The sequence below is a fragment of the Poecile atricapillus genome, chromosome 10 (genome assembly GCF_030490865.1).
Source record: "Poecile atricapillus isolate bPoeAtr1 chromosome 10, bPoeAtr1.hap1, whole genome shotgun sequence".
In the NCBI taxonomy this organism is placed as follows: Eukaryota; Metazoa; Chordata; class Aves; order Passeriformes; family Paridae; genus Poecile; species Poecile atricapillus.
The window spans coordinates 9,464,734-9,480,948 of NC_081258.1; the positions used below are offsets into that span (position 1 = coordinate 9,464,734).

Below are 16,215 nucleotides of genomic sequence, written 5' to 3' on the forward strand. Positions count from 1 at the left end.
CTCTGGGAGCGCGGCTGTTGCCCGTGGGGCCGCTGCGCCCGGCGGTGGCCGTGCCGGGACAGGAGCCACCGGCCCCGGGCCCCGCTCCTTGGCCCGGCCCGGCCCGGGGGCAGCGCGGCGGTGCCGGGGGAGCGGCCGGGGCGCCGCCGCCCCCCGTGCTGCGCGCGGCCCGCGTGCCGGCGGCTCTCCCGGCCCGGCCCCGCCTCGCCGCGCTCGCCAGGAGGGGCGGGGGCTGTGGAGCGACGGCGGCAGCAGCGAGCAGGCAGGCGCGGAGCTGCCCTTCCATAGGAGCCGCCATTAGCGCTGGGACCCGCTGACAGGGTCTCGGCGGCGGCGGCCGGCGCGGCGCGGGGAGCGGATCAGCCGGGGTGGGTCCCCGTTTGATGGATCCCCGGATAGCCTGGTTCCAGCCAGAGCAGCTCGGCCCCTCGAACCGCCTGTGGATGCAGATCTGGGAGACCACGCAGGGGGTCCGCAACCTCTACTTCCAGCAGCAGCAGCAGCAGCAGGAGCAGCAGCAGCAACAGCAACAGCAGCAGCAGCAGCAGCAGCAGAGCGCCCCCGCCGCGGCCGGCCCGGCCTCCCCGCCCGGCATGTACCGCGCCCCCCGCGCCGACCCCCCGCCCGACTTCCTGCCGCTCGAGAGCGCCAACAACCCGCACAGCCGCGGGCACCGCCAGGCCTCGCCGCCCCCGGGGGCCGCCGCCTGGGCCCGGCCCGCGCGGGGGGCGCCGCCCGCCGCCGCCGCCGCCGCCAGCAACAAGAGGAAGCGCGACAACAAGGCCAGCACCTTCGGGCTCAACTACAGCCTGCTGCTGGGCCGCGCCCCCGCCCCGGCCGACGAGCCGGCCGCCCGCGCCCAGCCCGGCCTGGCCGAGCCGCTCTACACCGGCACCCCCTGGAAGAAAAGGAACTACAGCCAGGGAGTCGTGGGGTGAGCGTCCGCAGGGCGGGCGAGGGGGGCGCCGGGCCCGGCCGTGCTCGGCCTCCGGAGAAGGAGGAGGAGGAGGAGGAGGAGGCGGGGGCCGAGGTCCTTCCCCGCCCCGGGGCCGCACGCCGGGGCCGAGGGGCCGCTGGGCCGCGGCACCTGGGGCGCGGCGCGGGCCCGGCGGGTGGCGCAGGGAGCCGGGCCGGGTCCGCGGGGTTGGGCAGGGGCGGCGGGTGCCGGGCTGGCGCTGCCCGGCCGTGCTGACAGCTAACGCCCCGCCGGTGCTCGAGCGGCCTGTGCGGGGCAGCCCCTGCGCCGAGCGTCCCGCCCGCCGGGGCGGCGGCTCCGCGGGGCTGGGGCCACAGGCGTGCGGCGGCGGTGCCCGTGTGCATGCTGATGGGGTGGGCACGCCTATCCGCAGGGACCGGAGCCCCGCCGGCCCTCCGCTGTCACCGTCCGTGCTCACCGCCCGTGCACGTGTTACGCGCTGCCGGCCGGTGCCGCCGGGCTCCTCGGCCACGGCTTTCCGCTGTCAGCGCCGCTTCGCGCTGTGCTCGGTGCTGTCGCTGCTGTAGCGCCGGGTGCTGCCCTCGCTGCTCACGCACGGCAGGGCCGCCGGGGCAGGCAGGCACGGCAGGGCCGGCACGCCCGCCCTCCGCAGCGCTGTCAAGCTCACTTCCAACGCTTTGTGCTGCTTGCGGAACAAATGCATCGTAGGGACTAGAACTTAAAAAAAAAAAACAATAATCATCTGCTGGTGTCAAAAGAAAGTGCACAGACTGGGTAATTTCCCGGGGAATGTGTTTTCTGAGACCTGACAGAGAAGGTATGCGTGCAGTCAGACACCTGCTCTCAGAAATGAACTTCCATGCACTATAGTGTGCAGTGGGTTTTAGTGTGGGATTATTAATGGTTGTCATGGATATTTGACTATGGAGTGCATATGCTGATCTGAATATTTTGTCATTAGTGTTTTTGTGTTAGCTTAGGTCTCATCAGTTGGCATTTCACGAGCCCATGGAGACGGAGGGCAGGCAATCACCTATCTCCTGTTTACCTGAAAACTGGTTTGAGCCCTCCCCTTTTTTTGAACATAGTGATGGCTTTTGATATGGGCGATGCCCTGGATAAAGGCCATTTGGTAACTTCTGTGGATTTTTTTTGTTTTGTAAAGTTCATGCTTTTCAAAACATAACCTTTGCCTTGAACCTGCCAGGGTCTGGATGACGGAGGTGTATGGTAAGAGTTGAAGGCCTGACAGAGCTCATATTAGAAATCAGTAGTGATTTAGGTGCATGAGTTTTTGTGTGCTCAGCTTGTACCTAAGGGTTCTTCAGCCCTCTCACATGGGAAAGCAATGACCTCTTTGCCTTCCCAAATTGCTGTTCTGTACGTTTTGTTAAAAAGACTATTCAAATTTGCTGGTTGTTCTGGAAGACAAGTTCTTACCACCTCTGACTCCCTGTTTCTTTGCTGGCTCCTATGTTGCCTTTACTGCCAGGGTAATAATAATTCATAAAATGACACGGGAGAAGTATTCTATTTTAAGTGTTTTAGTCCCTTTACCTTGGAACTTTCTGCAACTTTCTTCACACAACTTAAAAGTAATGTGTGTAGAACATACTAAGTACTGATTTTTTTTAAGTTAGTTTTTGGACTCTGGTTGTATTCTGCCTTGTAACTTATTTACTTAGAGGCTGAGGAACATTTTTAGAGGTGCTTTGCTCTCTCTCTGCCTTGTAAATTAATGAATTTTTTGTGTTGAAGATGAAGGGTGGAAAAGGGTACTTTTAAACAAGAGAGTAATAGTAATAATAATGTGATGAAAAAAGAGTGAGCTTCAGCAAGAGATTGATAACAATAATAACAACAACTTTGCCGAAGTATTTAAAGTGTTGCTGTAGTTAAATTTTGGTGGAATTAGTTTCAAACTCCAAGTGGTAGGCCCTTGTGCAATTTTTTTAACAGTATCAAGAAATACTCAGATATCTTAGTTTGCATGTGTATTGACTGTCTAGTATATGGCGTATATTTACATGATGCTGAGCTTCTCTTTTAGCTATTTCCTTCATTCAAAGCAGAGCAAGGTAGAGTGTCTCTCAAATATACTCCTACATGCTTTTCCTAAATTACAGAAGTTTCCTTTTGAAAAAGCTATAAAATGTTTTAGAGGCTGTTGGCTAACGATCTTGAATGAATAACTGTGGAAATAATTTCTACAAGGAGCTGAAGCTTCCTAGGAAAGGAATGTCTAGGTCCTGTGAAGGTTGCAGTGTGAGCGACTGGCTGCTGTAAGGCTGGGTGAAGCCTCCTGTGCCTGTGGTGTGACCTGAGGTGCTGCCTTCTCTCCTGACTGCAAGCTTCTCTTTAACAGCTGTCTGTTCTAAAGCATCTGTCTGCACCTCGAGGCACTGGGCAGTAAGGATGGATAGAGAGGTTTGTAATCTAGCAGATGAGGTTGTTGCTAAAGTAAATATTTGAAATTCATTGATTCCCATGTAAATTTCCAAAATTGTGTTCAGTAGTTCTAGCAGTTACTGGGAAAAAAAAAATAAAATCAGCATATCAGCATTGCTATTATATCATTACTTGTGTGCTAACAGGTATCTTTTTCTTCCCTGATTGTTACTATGCAAATTGTGAAAAAGTAAAAAACGGCTCTCAGTGCTTTTCCCTATGTACCATCCTGTAATTTTGTTAAATTGATCACTTTGACTCTGGAATACAATAGAATTGCAGAACAGTCTCACTTGCAGAAAGATAAGACCAGATTTGCTAGGAAACACATTTGAAAGCTGACATGTGGCATTCATATTTCCAGTGCAAGGATGTCACTTGTGTGGATGGCTGTGCAAAACCCCTCTGAATGTGCAATTCTATTGATCAGCTGTCTGGAAAACCAGTCCAGTAATTTTTAGCAAGTTGAACAGATTATGTAAACACATAACAGTGTGTAACTAGCTGTCTAAAGATTTAGGTAAGGTAAACATGTTGAAATAGAGATTTTGGTTAAAAGCTAAATAGCTGTTCAGTCAAAGCTTGATTTGTTTTCTGCTAAGGTTTTTTTTTTAAATTATTATTGAGAAATATAGTCTCTTAGTTAATGCTATGTGCACATATAGAGAGATAACTAAATAATTAAAAAATAACCCACAGCAGTATTGGGTTTGGTTTCAAGATAGATTTTTTATACAGTATGCACAATATTTCCCAGCACTTACCTGTGCTGAAATACATTCAACACAAGGGAGTTTTTGCTCCCTTTGAGTTAAGGGTGCTGTTGTGTGCATTGTATTTTGGCCTATCTTTAATATTTTTTCTTAGTCTAAGTTCTCAGACTTGCAGTTCTATTAATAATGCAGGTGTTTGCATGACAGGTACTCGACTTTGTTGTGGCACTCTAAATGCTTGTGAAATATCACTGTGGAGTGCTGCCTGTTCGTTGCTTTGCACCAGTCAGAGTCAGCTTCCAGGTCTCCTTCCATCCTCTGATGATTGTCATCAGACAGCAGTTCTGAAAAGAATAGATAATGCACAATATGAATGAAAAGTTTCACAGCATGAGAATGATGTTACTATTGACTTAAACTTCTGAAGAGTTAAATTTGGTTTGCCTTAGCAGGGTAGTTAGTAGCAAAACTCAGGGATGTAGGAGCATGTGTGGGTTGGGGGTTTTAGACAGGATTCTGTGTGTGTGTGTCCCAAGGGCAGCAATAAATAATGTTAGTAGTGTCACAATTAGAAAACAAGGAAAAGTATTTGGGATATTGAAATTGCTATTTTGCAGCTTTCACCGTCAGCCTGGCTAAAATGTGACAAAAGAACTGCTGAAACAAGAAGCCTTAAGTGCAACAAAACTAAAAAATAAAGACTTGGACTTAAGTTTGGCCTATTTATTGTAGATTTCTGTGATTCTTGTGCCAAAGGGAAGAGCCCAGTGCTACACAGTTCTGAGGAAGGAGATGTGGATTTGGGACTCTGTATGAGCTGTTTTCACAGCAATCTGCAGCTGAAGGCAAGAACCCAGTTAATGTGTGAGCTTAAGGAGGTAATTTTGTGGTGTGTACTGCTGAGAAGAAACGTGGATTAGATAGAAGACTGCATTTTGAAATACTGAATGCACATTTTGAAGTACTCATGGAAACTTTGTCATGGAAGGGAGAGAATCCTGTGACCCCTACAGGAGGGGGTTGCACACAGATATGCACACACTCTCCTGCCGCTGAACTGGTTGGCACAGACTTGAGCAGACTTCTGCTTATTTAATGTAAGTGTTCCCAGCATGTTGCCCAGGATTACAGAGGGTACCATGAAATAAAAACATAACTGCTTTAGGGAAGAAAATAGCTTAAAGCCATAAATTTTTGCTACAGAAATTGCATTATTAGTTTTTCATGTGAAGTTTGTCAGCTTCTCAGGTCTTTTAGTCTCATTTTTGAAAGAAGCAAAGTGCATTAAGGCAGACACAAACCCTTTGTCCCAGGTGTGGGCTGGCCAGAGGACATGCAGCCATGTTAAGGTGGCTGTCTGCCTGTGATAACTTAACCCTGCTTGTCCCTAGCTCTGTTAGCTCAGGCCCTTGCATGGTATCAGCCATGATTTCTATGTGGGCTGGAGCACAGACAGAAAGAGCTGAGTGTGTTGTGTGAGCAGAGCAAGTCTGTGAACCTCCAGCAAAATGTAAAACCAGCTGGAATGTCTGACTTAGGGAAATCTGATAAAATCCTAATCATTTGTGTTGGTTTTCATCATATACTCTTAAATGCTTAAATCAAATGCAGGGTTGTTGCCTGATTTACTGTTATGTTACTTGACACAAAAGCTTAATTAGGTGAAACAAACACCTTTGTGCAGACTTCTGGTGAAACAAGATGTGTGCATGACTTCTTCATGCATCCTCTGTTAGAATAGTTGCATGTGTTTTGGATTGGATGAACTCACATACATTAAAGCATAGGCTGCAGGTGAATTCACTGTGTACATCACATGTAATAAGGAGTTATTTGGAAAAATCCATAGAAGCAAATCTGCTTGCTTCCTGAAAAAGCCTCCTAGAGCGGTTCTCTGTGCTGTCTCCGTAGCTGCGTGTGCTGGCTGTGAGGTAGAAGTGCACGGATGTGACTGGAGTGCAGATCCTTTTCTTGTACCCGTCTGATGAGATCCACTGTCACTCTCTGTCTTGTCCTGAGTCATGCCACAGCACCGTCCTGGCAGTACCCTTGTGACAGCTTGTGCAGCTCTTGGAGGCAGTCAGCTGGGTTTTATGGAAGTGAAACCGGTATTTCCCCACAGCCTCCTGTAGTAAGAAATTACTTCTTTTGGAAGGGCTGGCAGAGAGAAGAGGTTTACTAGGGATGAAGATGCAGACTAAAGGCAGTTTGATGAAACCTTTCGAGAAATATATGGTGAATATTATATAACAGTATTATCTGAGGTTGCAGGATTTTGGAATAGGGCCGACATTTCTGCATGATTTGTTTAAACAGTTCAAGGAGGACTTCAGAGGCTGCTGATTTCTGCATGTGCAAGGGAAAAGTGTGTGGATGCATTCTTGTGAACTGTTCTGTTTTCTCCGATTCATTCTTCGTTTGGGCCTTGGATACCTATATACCTTGGAGTGGCTATATAAGGAACAGAAGTTTGGCAGACTTTTTTTGGTAGATGGAGATGTCTATATTAAGTAATAGGAAGAGTGTGTCATTCCCTCTTGTGTGCTTGCTGATTCCCAAGAGCCGCTGTGTGTTTTATGCAGCAGTATGCATTGAAGAAGGAGGATATGTTCCCCCTGAATCTTACTAGTATTATCTTAAACCATGTTGGGGTTATAAGTCTTATTTTTTATTGTCAAACTGATAGCACAAGGTCAGTTTCAGGAAGCCTGGTATCATATTGTCAGTTCTAGGAACCAGATAGATGGAGACCTGTGTCATGAAAGTACATTATTGCTGTTTTTGCCCCTTTAATTTTTTTCTGCTATCTCCATATTATACTTTGTTCCTGGGCCATTTCTAATAATTTATTTAAAATTAGCTTGTAAAGTCTGTTTTTCACTTTGGGAATTCACTTTGGAATGGAACTTTCAGAAGTTGTGTGCTTAACTTTAAAATGATAGAATGGGCAATAAGAGGAATACTTAATATTTCTTTTTTATTGTTCTCATCACATAGGGGTTCTGAACACATCTTTCAATATAGTGTATGTGCTCATGCATATGCCAAAATTTTAGAGATGACTGTTGCTTCAAAGCTTTCTGTTTATGTTGTGTGTGATGTAAAACAGGGGTTCCTGTGCTATCCTTGGTGGATGTTGGAACTGGCAGCAGGAGCAGAATGCGGCCTGGAGCCAGCTTAGGTGTTGTGGTGACGGAGGGAGTTGTGCTGGTAGTGATAGAGCAGCACAACCAGTGAAAATCTTGCATAATATATATTATAAGCAAGTAAATGCTATTGCTGTTCTTAGTGGGCAGTTGGAATGTTAATTTATTATTTGAACATGCTGGGAATTCTTAAATTATGAGTGTTTGTCTTTTTTAATTATCTTTTTGGATGAACTGCGAAAGAGTGCTCAAAATGTCATGAGATTTACTTATTACTTTCTGTGCCTTTGCCTAGAAATAGGGGCTAAGGAAATATTTCTGTAAACAAGAAAAAGAGAGGAAAACTGATGAACGCAATACGAGCTTCAGATGTTTTTCCTAGGCTGCAAATAGCTATAGCAGGAACAATTTGAACTTTAATCATTTTGTAACTTCAGGCAATAGATAACACAGCAGGAATTTTTTCTGGCAATACTGCGAACTTAGGGTATCAAAACAAGAGATAGACATGAATCAAGGGAGCAGAACTCTTGTTTATAGGTTTGTACAAAACTCTCCTACAGATCACTAGAGCCGGTATAAATCTTCCCAGTAACTTTGTATTGGTGATACCGGTGTGTTGTGTCTTAGTTGTGCAGTCAAGGTATCAGTATTGCTGCATTCAGCACAGCTCTTCTGATACTGCCTGTCCCTCAAGGTTGTCTTCCTGACCCTTAAAGCTGCGTCACAAAGTCTGTGTGAGACTGAGCCACACTGATTGTGTCCCTTGGGGCTGCTAAGCTCTCAAGGTGGGTCACAGGTGGGAGGGCAGCTCTAGAACAGCAGCTCAGAGTGAGGATGGACTGGCTGCCTGACTGAGGCTGGGGTTGTCTTATGCTGGGATGCAACATCTGTTAATTTTCTTCCTCCCATAATGACAAGATTATTTGGCAGCCCTCATTCCAGATCATCTTCTCTGACAGTCTTATAACATTCTTCATGATATGACATCTACATCTGAATTATTCCAAAATGATGTTCAGTGAAAGAGGCCCAGTCTTGCTACAATTGCTTGAGAAGGCTATATGGTACGGTATTCTGCATTACAGTACTGCATTGCGTGCATTGTGCAATTTTTTTGTTTTGCATTGCGTTTTTTAGGATTTTTACTGGACAGCAATGGTAGCAGAGGCATAAAATCAAAGTCAGTGTTTGTGCACCTCCATTCTTCTGTCTTGTCAGTGTGATCTCTTAGGGGAGAAGTAGCCAATACTATATTGAAGATGTTAAGACACTGTGGAGGAAATAGTATTGTGATTCTACAAGTAATAGACTATAACAAGGAACAAGTTCAAACATTAAAGTCCTCTAGAAACTTCCGAATCAGGGAAATGAGGGTAGTATTCTATGGTAAGTGAGAGGGGTATAGATGAGCAGCAACATGGGTTCATTACCTTCACTCAGTGTAGATTTACTTTCGGTTACATTTAAGCACACCCATTGAAAGTATCATGTGATTTCTTACAATTACTTTGTTTATGGATGCGGTAACACCTGAAAGAACTTGCATTAACCTATCACAAATATTAAGTATAGATAAGCCCTTCTCGAAATGTCCTTTAAAATACAGCGTGCAGGAATATTGTGCTGTGGTTTGAGTGATGACTAAGGTGTTGATCTTTCTGTTAGGAGTCAGTGTGTATAGTCTGAAGACAGGGAGTCCTTAATCAAAGCTTGTTGACCCTGCCTGACCCCTTGATGCTGTGTTTAAGCTAGACTGAGGAAGTGTGATAACTTACTTTCTTAAGCTTTCTTAATTCTCACTGTTAATTTTAGAGCGGTTCACTTCCTATGTTACTTCAGGAGCAGCTATATTTTCCTATGTGCTACAAAAAGCAAGTGGTTTTTGTTCTGGTTTTGCGGGCTTTTTTTTGTTTGTTTTGTTTCAACAGGGTTGTTATAAAAAGTACTCCTTTCTGTGCATTTGCATTCCTCCCCCTTATCCCTCAGTAAGATTTTGGCTTTAATCTAGAGTATGCATATCATTTCTGAAAGTGGTGTGAAGGACTTGTGCCTTGCATCTGGCTTTATCTCTTACATATTCAGAGGCACTCCTGGTTAGGAAGCTTTCCACATTTGCCAGTTAAAGTATTGAGTTAAACACAGTGTGGTGAAGGAGCTGTCTTGATCTGAATAATGGTCATGATTGCAGATCACAGTCTTAGGTCACAGTACTGAGTCAAGCTGAAAAAAATTAGGTCCTAAGGTTAATTTTATTTAATTTTTGCTTTGTTCTGTCACATTCTTCAGTTGGGTGATTCAACTCATATGTTTGAAGATCTTCTATATACTCAGCCTTCTGGTTGTGCTTCAGACTCAGTATCTTGTGCTCATTCATCCATGGGGCATGACTACCATAGTAGTCATACTTGGCAGGTGCTCACATGAGAAAATTTTCATGTTGATTTTTTGCCTTGAAGAACTAATTTGTTATTGAGGTAAGCGGCTTCTTTACATGTACCTCTGCTTCCAGCGTCTGATGGAAGAGAAGTTTGCCTCATCAAGCTGTTAGATTGCCTCTTATAAGGAGATAGTTTTTGAGATGAGGCAGAAAGGACAGTACTATCCTGCTTCTTTTGCTCTCTTGTAATTACATTGTACATAATTTGCATTGTTTTTCTATCTAAATTTGAGCTAACCAATGATCTTCCAAAACTGCTGTTGTTACAATCTGGACAAATGTGACAGGGCACATGCAATTGGTAAAAGATAAAGTTTCAATGGTAGTAACTAACAGTGTCAGCTCCTGGCATAGAAGTACCTAGGAGCAAAAAAGAATACTAACAGACTTCCTCCCTTGTTTTTTGTGCAGTGTGGTATTTGCCTGTAGGCAGCAAGTCACTGAACATTATATGCTGAAATAGTTCACTTCAGCCTTTGCTCCTCTGAAGCAAACCTGCTTCAGGCATGCTGAAACGTGCTCTTTCAGTTTCTGTTGATTCTGCAGTTTGTGGAGCTCACAGCAACCCTCTTATACCCCTCTTACAACTGGTCACTGCTGCATCTTCTGCTCATTTTTTGGGTACACAGGACATTTTTACATAATCTTCAAATTATTTTTAGAGACTGGTTCCAGCAAGTAGTTGGATGAATCTTGAGGGTGTTTCTGAGAGCTCTGCACAGCCTCTCACTCTACATTTGCTATTTCTTTTGAAAGACTGTGCACAAATATATCAATGCACATGTGGATGGTGTGAGCAGGTGTGCCATGCCAGGGATGCCCCATCCTGGAGTGGGTTCCTGTAGTCACCTTGGTGATACTTGGTCTGAGTCAGACCATTAAAAGTTCCCCTTTTCCCATCATGGACTGATTCTTCTGTCTTTATGTCCCAGCAATTAAGGTAGCTGTGCAAAATCTTTACTAAGTTGTCTTTCCATATGGATTGGTCTTTTAACAATTTGGACTCATGGGACGTATTTCAGTGCAGTATTGTCTAGTATTTTCTTCTCATTTTTATATCAGTCGTTTTCTGACAGATCTACTAGCTGAAGCTTCAGGGGAAATAAAGAAAATAAAACCCATGGTTTGACCCACAGGGTTAGTCAGAGACCAACTTCTCTCGCTACTTGGAAGGATGAGATCTGACACCTACAATAGAAGAAGAAGCAGCATTTTTTGCAGTTCATGATGTAGAAGCTCTTAAGTGTGCATCTATCACTGGGCTGATTGAGGTGACCACAGGAAACATTTCTCTGTGATCTGCTTAGGCAGTGTCCTTTTTTGTTTTTGTTTGTAGCTTTCTATCCTGGGATGGTAAGTAGAGCAAATGGAGGCTGTTGACTCCCAAAATACTTTGCAGCGTTACTGCTCCCAGCCCATAATGTTTCTGGTACCTGTGCATCCTGCCTTGCAAGTAAGAGTATCTGAGAAGAGTGCAAATCAGAGTATAAACAGTTTCTAATATTTACCTTTAAAGGAGCATAATACTACATCATGAGTCCCAAAACTGCCTTGTTTAATCTGAACATAGTTCACTGTACACACCCATACTGTAAAGATAACAATTCATCAAAGTAAAGTTACCTGAAATGTTCCTTATACTTTTGCCATAGTAGGTGTGATTATTCCTCCTCATTCAAAGTATACCCACTGCAGCTGCTTTTAAGAATTTGGTTGTGAGAGGGGGAACTGCAGCTGTGATTCTAATTTTGCCTAGGTATGACAACAGTGCATCTAAACTTGTATTAGTACTGTATCAGAGTATCACCAAAGTAACAAGTAATAAACAGGTGATAAACTTGTTTCAAAACAGGTAACTTGGAGTCACTCTCCATTTTGCTCAGGGAATAGAAATTTAACCTTGTCTTTGTTTGAAAAGACAGATGTCTGCTAAGGAAGGCAGGAACCTCCTTTGAAATGGAAAAATGTAATCCCCCCCAAATTATTATAATTTTGAAATCAAGGGGCTCTCAGGCAAAGATATGGGAATAGGAATTAGAGTTCTTTACTAGAAAAATTAAAATAAAAATGCAGTAGTACAAAAAACCACACTGACAGAGCCAGAGTACGACCTGACACCCTGTTGGTCAGGGTGTTGGTAGCAGTCACATTAAATGGTGGCTGCAGTTCTCCTGGGGTGATCCTGTAGAAGGGTGTAGTTTTCCTCTGGAGGTCCAGTGGTGGTGTAGAACAGTCTGGTCCTCCTGTGGGAATCCAGAGGATAAAGGCTGCCTGTGGTGTTCCGAGTTTCAGATTATATCCAGGTAGGAATGCTTGTCTCCTCCCCATGGATGGAGCATCTCCCAATGGGATGATGTAATTTTATCAGTCCTGCAGTGAGACTCTGGCCCATTAACAGAAGATTTCCCTCTGGAGGGAGGATGGGTGGTGGAAGAGATAAAGAACACTTCCCTACCTGGTTTTAACAGCTGGTAATAGAATACTTACTTTTGGTTACATCTTGCATTGCAACCCAAGACAAACCTACAAACTCAGCCTTGCGCTTTTAATTGTAACTGCTAGCTTCAGATGCTTTCATAAGAAGTTTTGAATACTTCTGATATAGGAAATGTAGCAAAGTAACTTGGGGCTCAGTTTCATATTACTTGAATGCTCCAAAATGCTGTGCAAAAATCCCTCCTCTAAAAAAACAAAGAAAACAAAACAAAAAAAACCCCCACCATCCAAAAGGCTGTGAATACAAGAAGATGCTGGAAAGACTTGGAAATCTGCATTGACTTTCCAGATGGCATAGTGGCACTTCAGATTTAATTTGAAAATGTTTCTATTTTGAAGCTGAAAAGTTATTAACGAACTGCAACTGTGGCTAGTTATTTGACTTAATATTTTTATATTAAATGATTTTTAGTTTGATCCCATGTTCCTGAAGGAGAGGTGTTCATAGTTTTATTCTGTTCTTGGTTCCCCTGCCTACTGGGCAGTTGCAAAGCAGGTTTGCTGCACAGATGGACATGCAGAGGGTTTCTGGAGCGAGTACAGCACGCTCAGGGTGCGTAACTGATCTGCAGCAGCACCAGCCGCCGGTGGGGACCCACACCTCAAACTGCCTTTTGTCTTGGCCAGGGTAAGCCTGGCATTGTGGTGGTGTCCCTTCCTGGGGACGGGACTGGTGTGGGCTTGTTTGGAGTGGACATTTGAAAATGTAAACCTACTCTGATGGAGGGAGACAGGAGTTAATAATTACATTGCTCTCCATTCTTTCATTTAACTAATCTTTCAAGTCGAATAAAGTCATAAACAAGAATATTTGCCCAGCAGAATGCACTGTGTATGTGGAAGTAGAGTTTTCTCCACTTGGTTCTGTGTGAGAAAACCACATGCAAGGCTTGCCAGGCTTCCTGTTGGGTGACCTGCTGCTGTGCATGTGGTGGCAAAGTTCTGTGCTGCAGGTTTCTTTCTTGCTCCCATCAGAGTTTTCAGGTGGAGGTTTTTCCCAAGCCTGTTATCCACCAGCAGTGCTCATCAGTCTGCTGGGAGTGCAGTAGTCTCACCTCTGCCCAGATAGCATGTGTTACCAGTTATCAAAGGTCACAGATTATTTGTTTATGTGATAATATTTACTACACTAACAAAACAGGAGCAATATACTCGAGCTGTATAAAGATCTGTGCTGCCTGGCTTTATGGAGACAGACAGAAAGGCAGATTACCTAAACTGCTGTTTCCTTCTGATTTGGTTTAATAGTAACACCACTGGTGTGATTTGCTGAACTGATGTAATAGACCTTTATTTGTTTTAAAGCTCCCTGCTTGTACCTGTTGTGCTGGTTCAGAGGGGTTCAGAGCTATTCCCCTGTTACAGCAATTTAGTAGCTGTAGATTTTGTTACAGCTTTAACACAAACCCAAATGTTGCCATTTTACTGGGAAGGTTTAGCTAATATTAATTGAAGTACTGTTGATACTGATAGTTACTTTAACTTGTTAAGCTCTTATTTTAAAACAAGCTTACAAACTGTTGTTTGGTCTTTTTGCTTTTTTAAGTAAAGGGATTTGGCAGGCTGAGGAGTTACTAATTCCCCACTGTAGGAAAAAGATACCTTCAACTTCTCTGTGGTTTTAAATGTTTGGAAATTTATCTAAAGCTGTAATTTCAGAATATACAAAGTGCATGCTAATAGTTGCACTTTACAGCTTCGAAAATAGATATATCTATATTTTAAATGATGATGTTGCAAACTGCATAGTCTGTATGTGCAACTGTTCCAGCAGACTAACACTGTTTTGCAAGTGATCTAAAGGAAAACCATGTGTCTGTCTTCTATAGGAGATGTTAGAATTAATGGGGTGTTTCAAGATAATTAGATACTACTAGAGTTGAACTCTTTGTCATTATGAAATAAGTCAGCTTCTTCCCATTGCTACTCTTCCCACTTTGTTTTTCCTGCACAAAACCTTTTTCTTCTGCTTCATCCTTTTGTTTTGTAAGTACCTTTTCTTTCAGATCAGTTGAGGTAGCAGTTCCTCTCTTTTTTTCCCCCTCCTCTGTTAGAAAAATGCATCTTCCATCACCTGAGGGAAGAGAAGCAACAGACTCCCACAGAACTTGCTTACAGACATGGGAAGGAGGGATGATATGTAGATACTTTCCAGGGAAGAAATAGAAGATTATTCCCACACATGCAGTGATTCAGCTAGATTGTTTTAATGTACAATGTGATTTAAAAAAAAAAAAAAAAAAAAAAAAAAAAGCAGTGGAAAGTAAGGGTATTTCTCAAAACAGTCTTTCCAGTTGGCATTTGATGTTTTTGCTGGAAATGCTGCAGAAATAAAGAGCAAGACTGAGCATGCATATGGCATGGATTTAAAAGCCAGTGGATTAGTTGCCGAGTTACACTTCAAATCACTTACTGGTAGGACTAATTCAAATATCTGATTTATAATTAAAGTTCAGTAGGATTTTCCCCCTCTTGAAAGACAAGTTTCTGTAGGAAAAAGTGTGTTTTAGGAAAGCAAAGCACTCAATGAAATTTATAAACAGACAAAAAATGCTCACTTTTACCTTGGTAGGAAAAGAGTCTGTTACATTACTTCTTGACTAAAGAATATACTTGGAAATTTTCATTAGAAGTAGCTCCAATCAGTTTAAAGAAAAGAGCACTCATGCTGATTAAAACAAAGGGTCTATAAAATAAATAAAAAACTGGAAAGATAGAGATACCAGTTTAAATAATTAAAAGGAACTGTCCACATTTCTTCTTTGTCTAGTGTTTTAATGTCTCTACTACACTGTGCTGTTTCCACAATGCAGTGCTATTTTAGTGCCTTTTATGATGCAGTTAAACACATAAGTTAATGTAAAATACAGAACATAAGTGGAAAAAACAGCATTAATTTGAGGGATTTGGGGGCAGTGGGTGTTGATTGGGAGGAAGAAATAGGCTTCCAAGTATTTGCACAGGACAGAAAGTGTAGGTCTTGTAGCATAAATTTAGTGCCTTTTTTTTTCTCTGCACAGTTTTTGAAGAAATGTGTATAATCGTCCACCATAATTGGTGGAAGTGAACAAACTATCTCCATGTTTTCAAAACTCAGTATCAGCATGGTTACATTAATCCCAAACAACTTTAGTCCTGAAAACAAGATCAGGTTCCTAAATCATTTACATATTTGTGGAAATTTTGGTCTCCTTTGGTCCTAAAAGGCAATTCTGCAAATTACTCTGCAATTACAGACAACAGATATGAGACAGAAGGGGCAAGCTGTTCTTGGGTACACACTGAAAGCTACCAGAGGTGGTTGCCAGAGGTGGTTTATTGGGTGTAGCTGTGCCCTTTGAAAGGAGTTCTGCTTGCATCTTTTCTCCTTTTGCCATCTGAGGGGGCTTAGGGCTCCTCCAGGGGCTCCCCACAGCTCTAAGAAGTGGCTGCTTTACCTGAACTGATAAAGGTGGGGGATTTAGCTTGGCTAACTTTGCCCTGGATGGATTAGGTTGATTTGTATAATCCTGTTATAACAGACCCTGTGTCTGGGAAGCCAGGCAGTGGTAACACACACCTGGCCTATAATGGATGGGAACAGATTGAAATCTCATTTGCCTATCTGTCTGCAAAGGGAAATTCTGGAGTACCTTAAGAAACTGTTTATACAGTGGATAGTCTGATTTTTGGTGATGTTTAGCAATCATATGGCAGTGAAATACCTGTTTTTTTCTGCATGTCTGTTTTTAGGTAAACTGTGAAAAGATGGTCTCTGAAGCTGTAATTCAAATAGGCGAACTGAAGAAAAAACGTGTGACACCAAAAATCCAGCTCCTTAAGCTTTCCTGGTTTTGTCAGGTTGCTGTTATAGATATGTTTTGGGATGTTGGATTTTAAAGCTCCCATAGGGCATATGTGTCTCAGAATACGGATACTATGTGACCTAAAATATATTGATATGGTTCAGTAACTAAGGATATAAAAATTGATGGTCAAAGTCTCTGAGGCTTTTGAAAATCGTTTCCTTTGTTATGCATAATTTTATTTTCTTAT

General features: G+C 43.4%; 1 protein-coding gene across 1 annotated transcript in view; it reads left to right on the plus strand.

Moving 5' to 3' along the window:
* Positions 1-231: 231 nt before the first annotated feature.
* TENT4B (terminal nucleotidyltransferase 4B) overlaps positions 232-16,215 on the plus strand; it is a 40,572-nt gene continuing 24,588 nt past the window's right edge. The window contains exon 1 of the mRNA XM_058845555.1: positions 232-934. Coding sequence (XP_058701538.1) covers positions 384-934 — 551 coding nt within the window. The 5' untranslated portion in view covers positions 232-383. The remainder of the gene's footprint in view (positions 935-16,215) is intronic.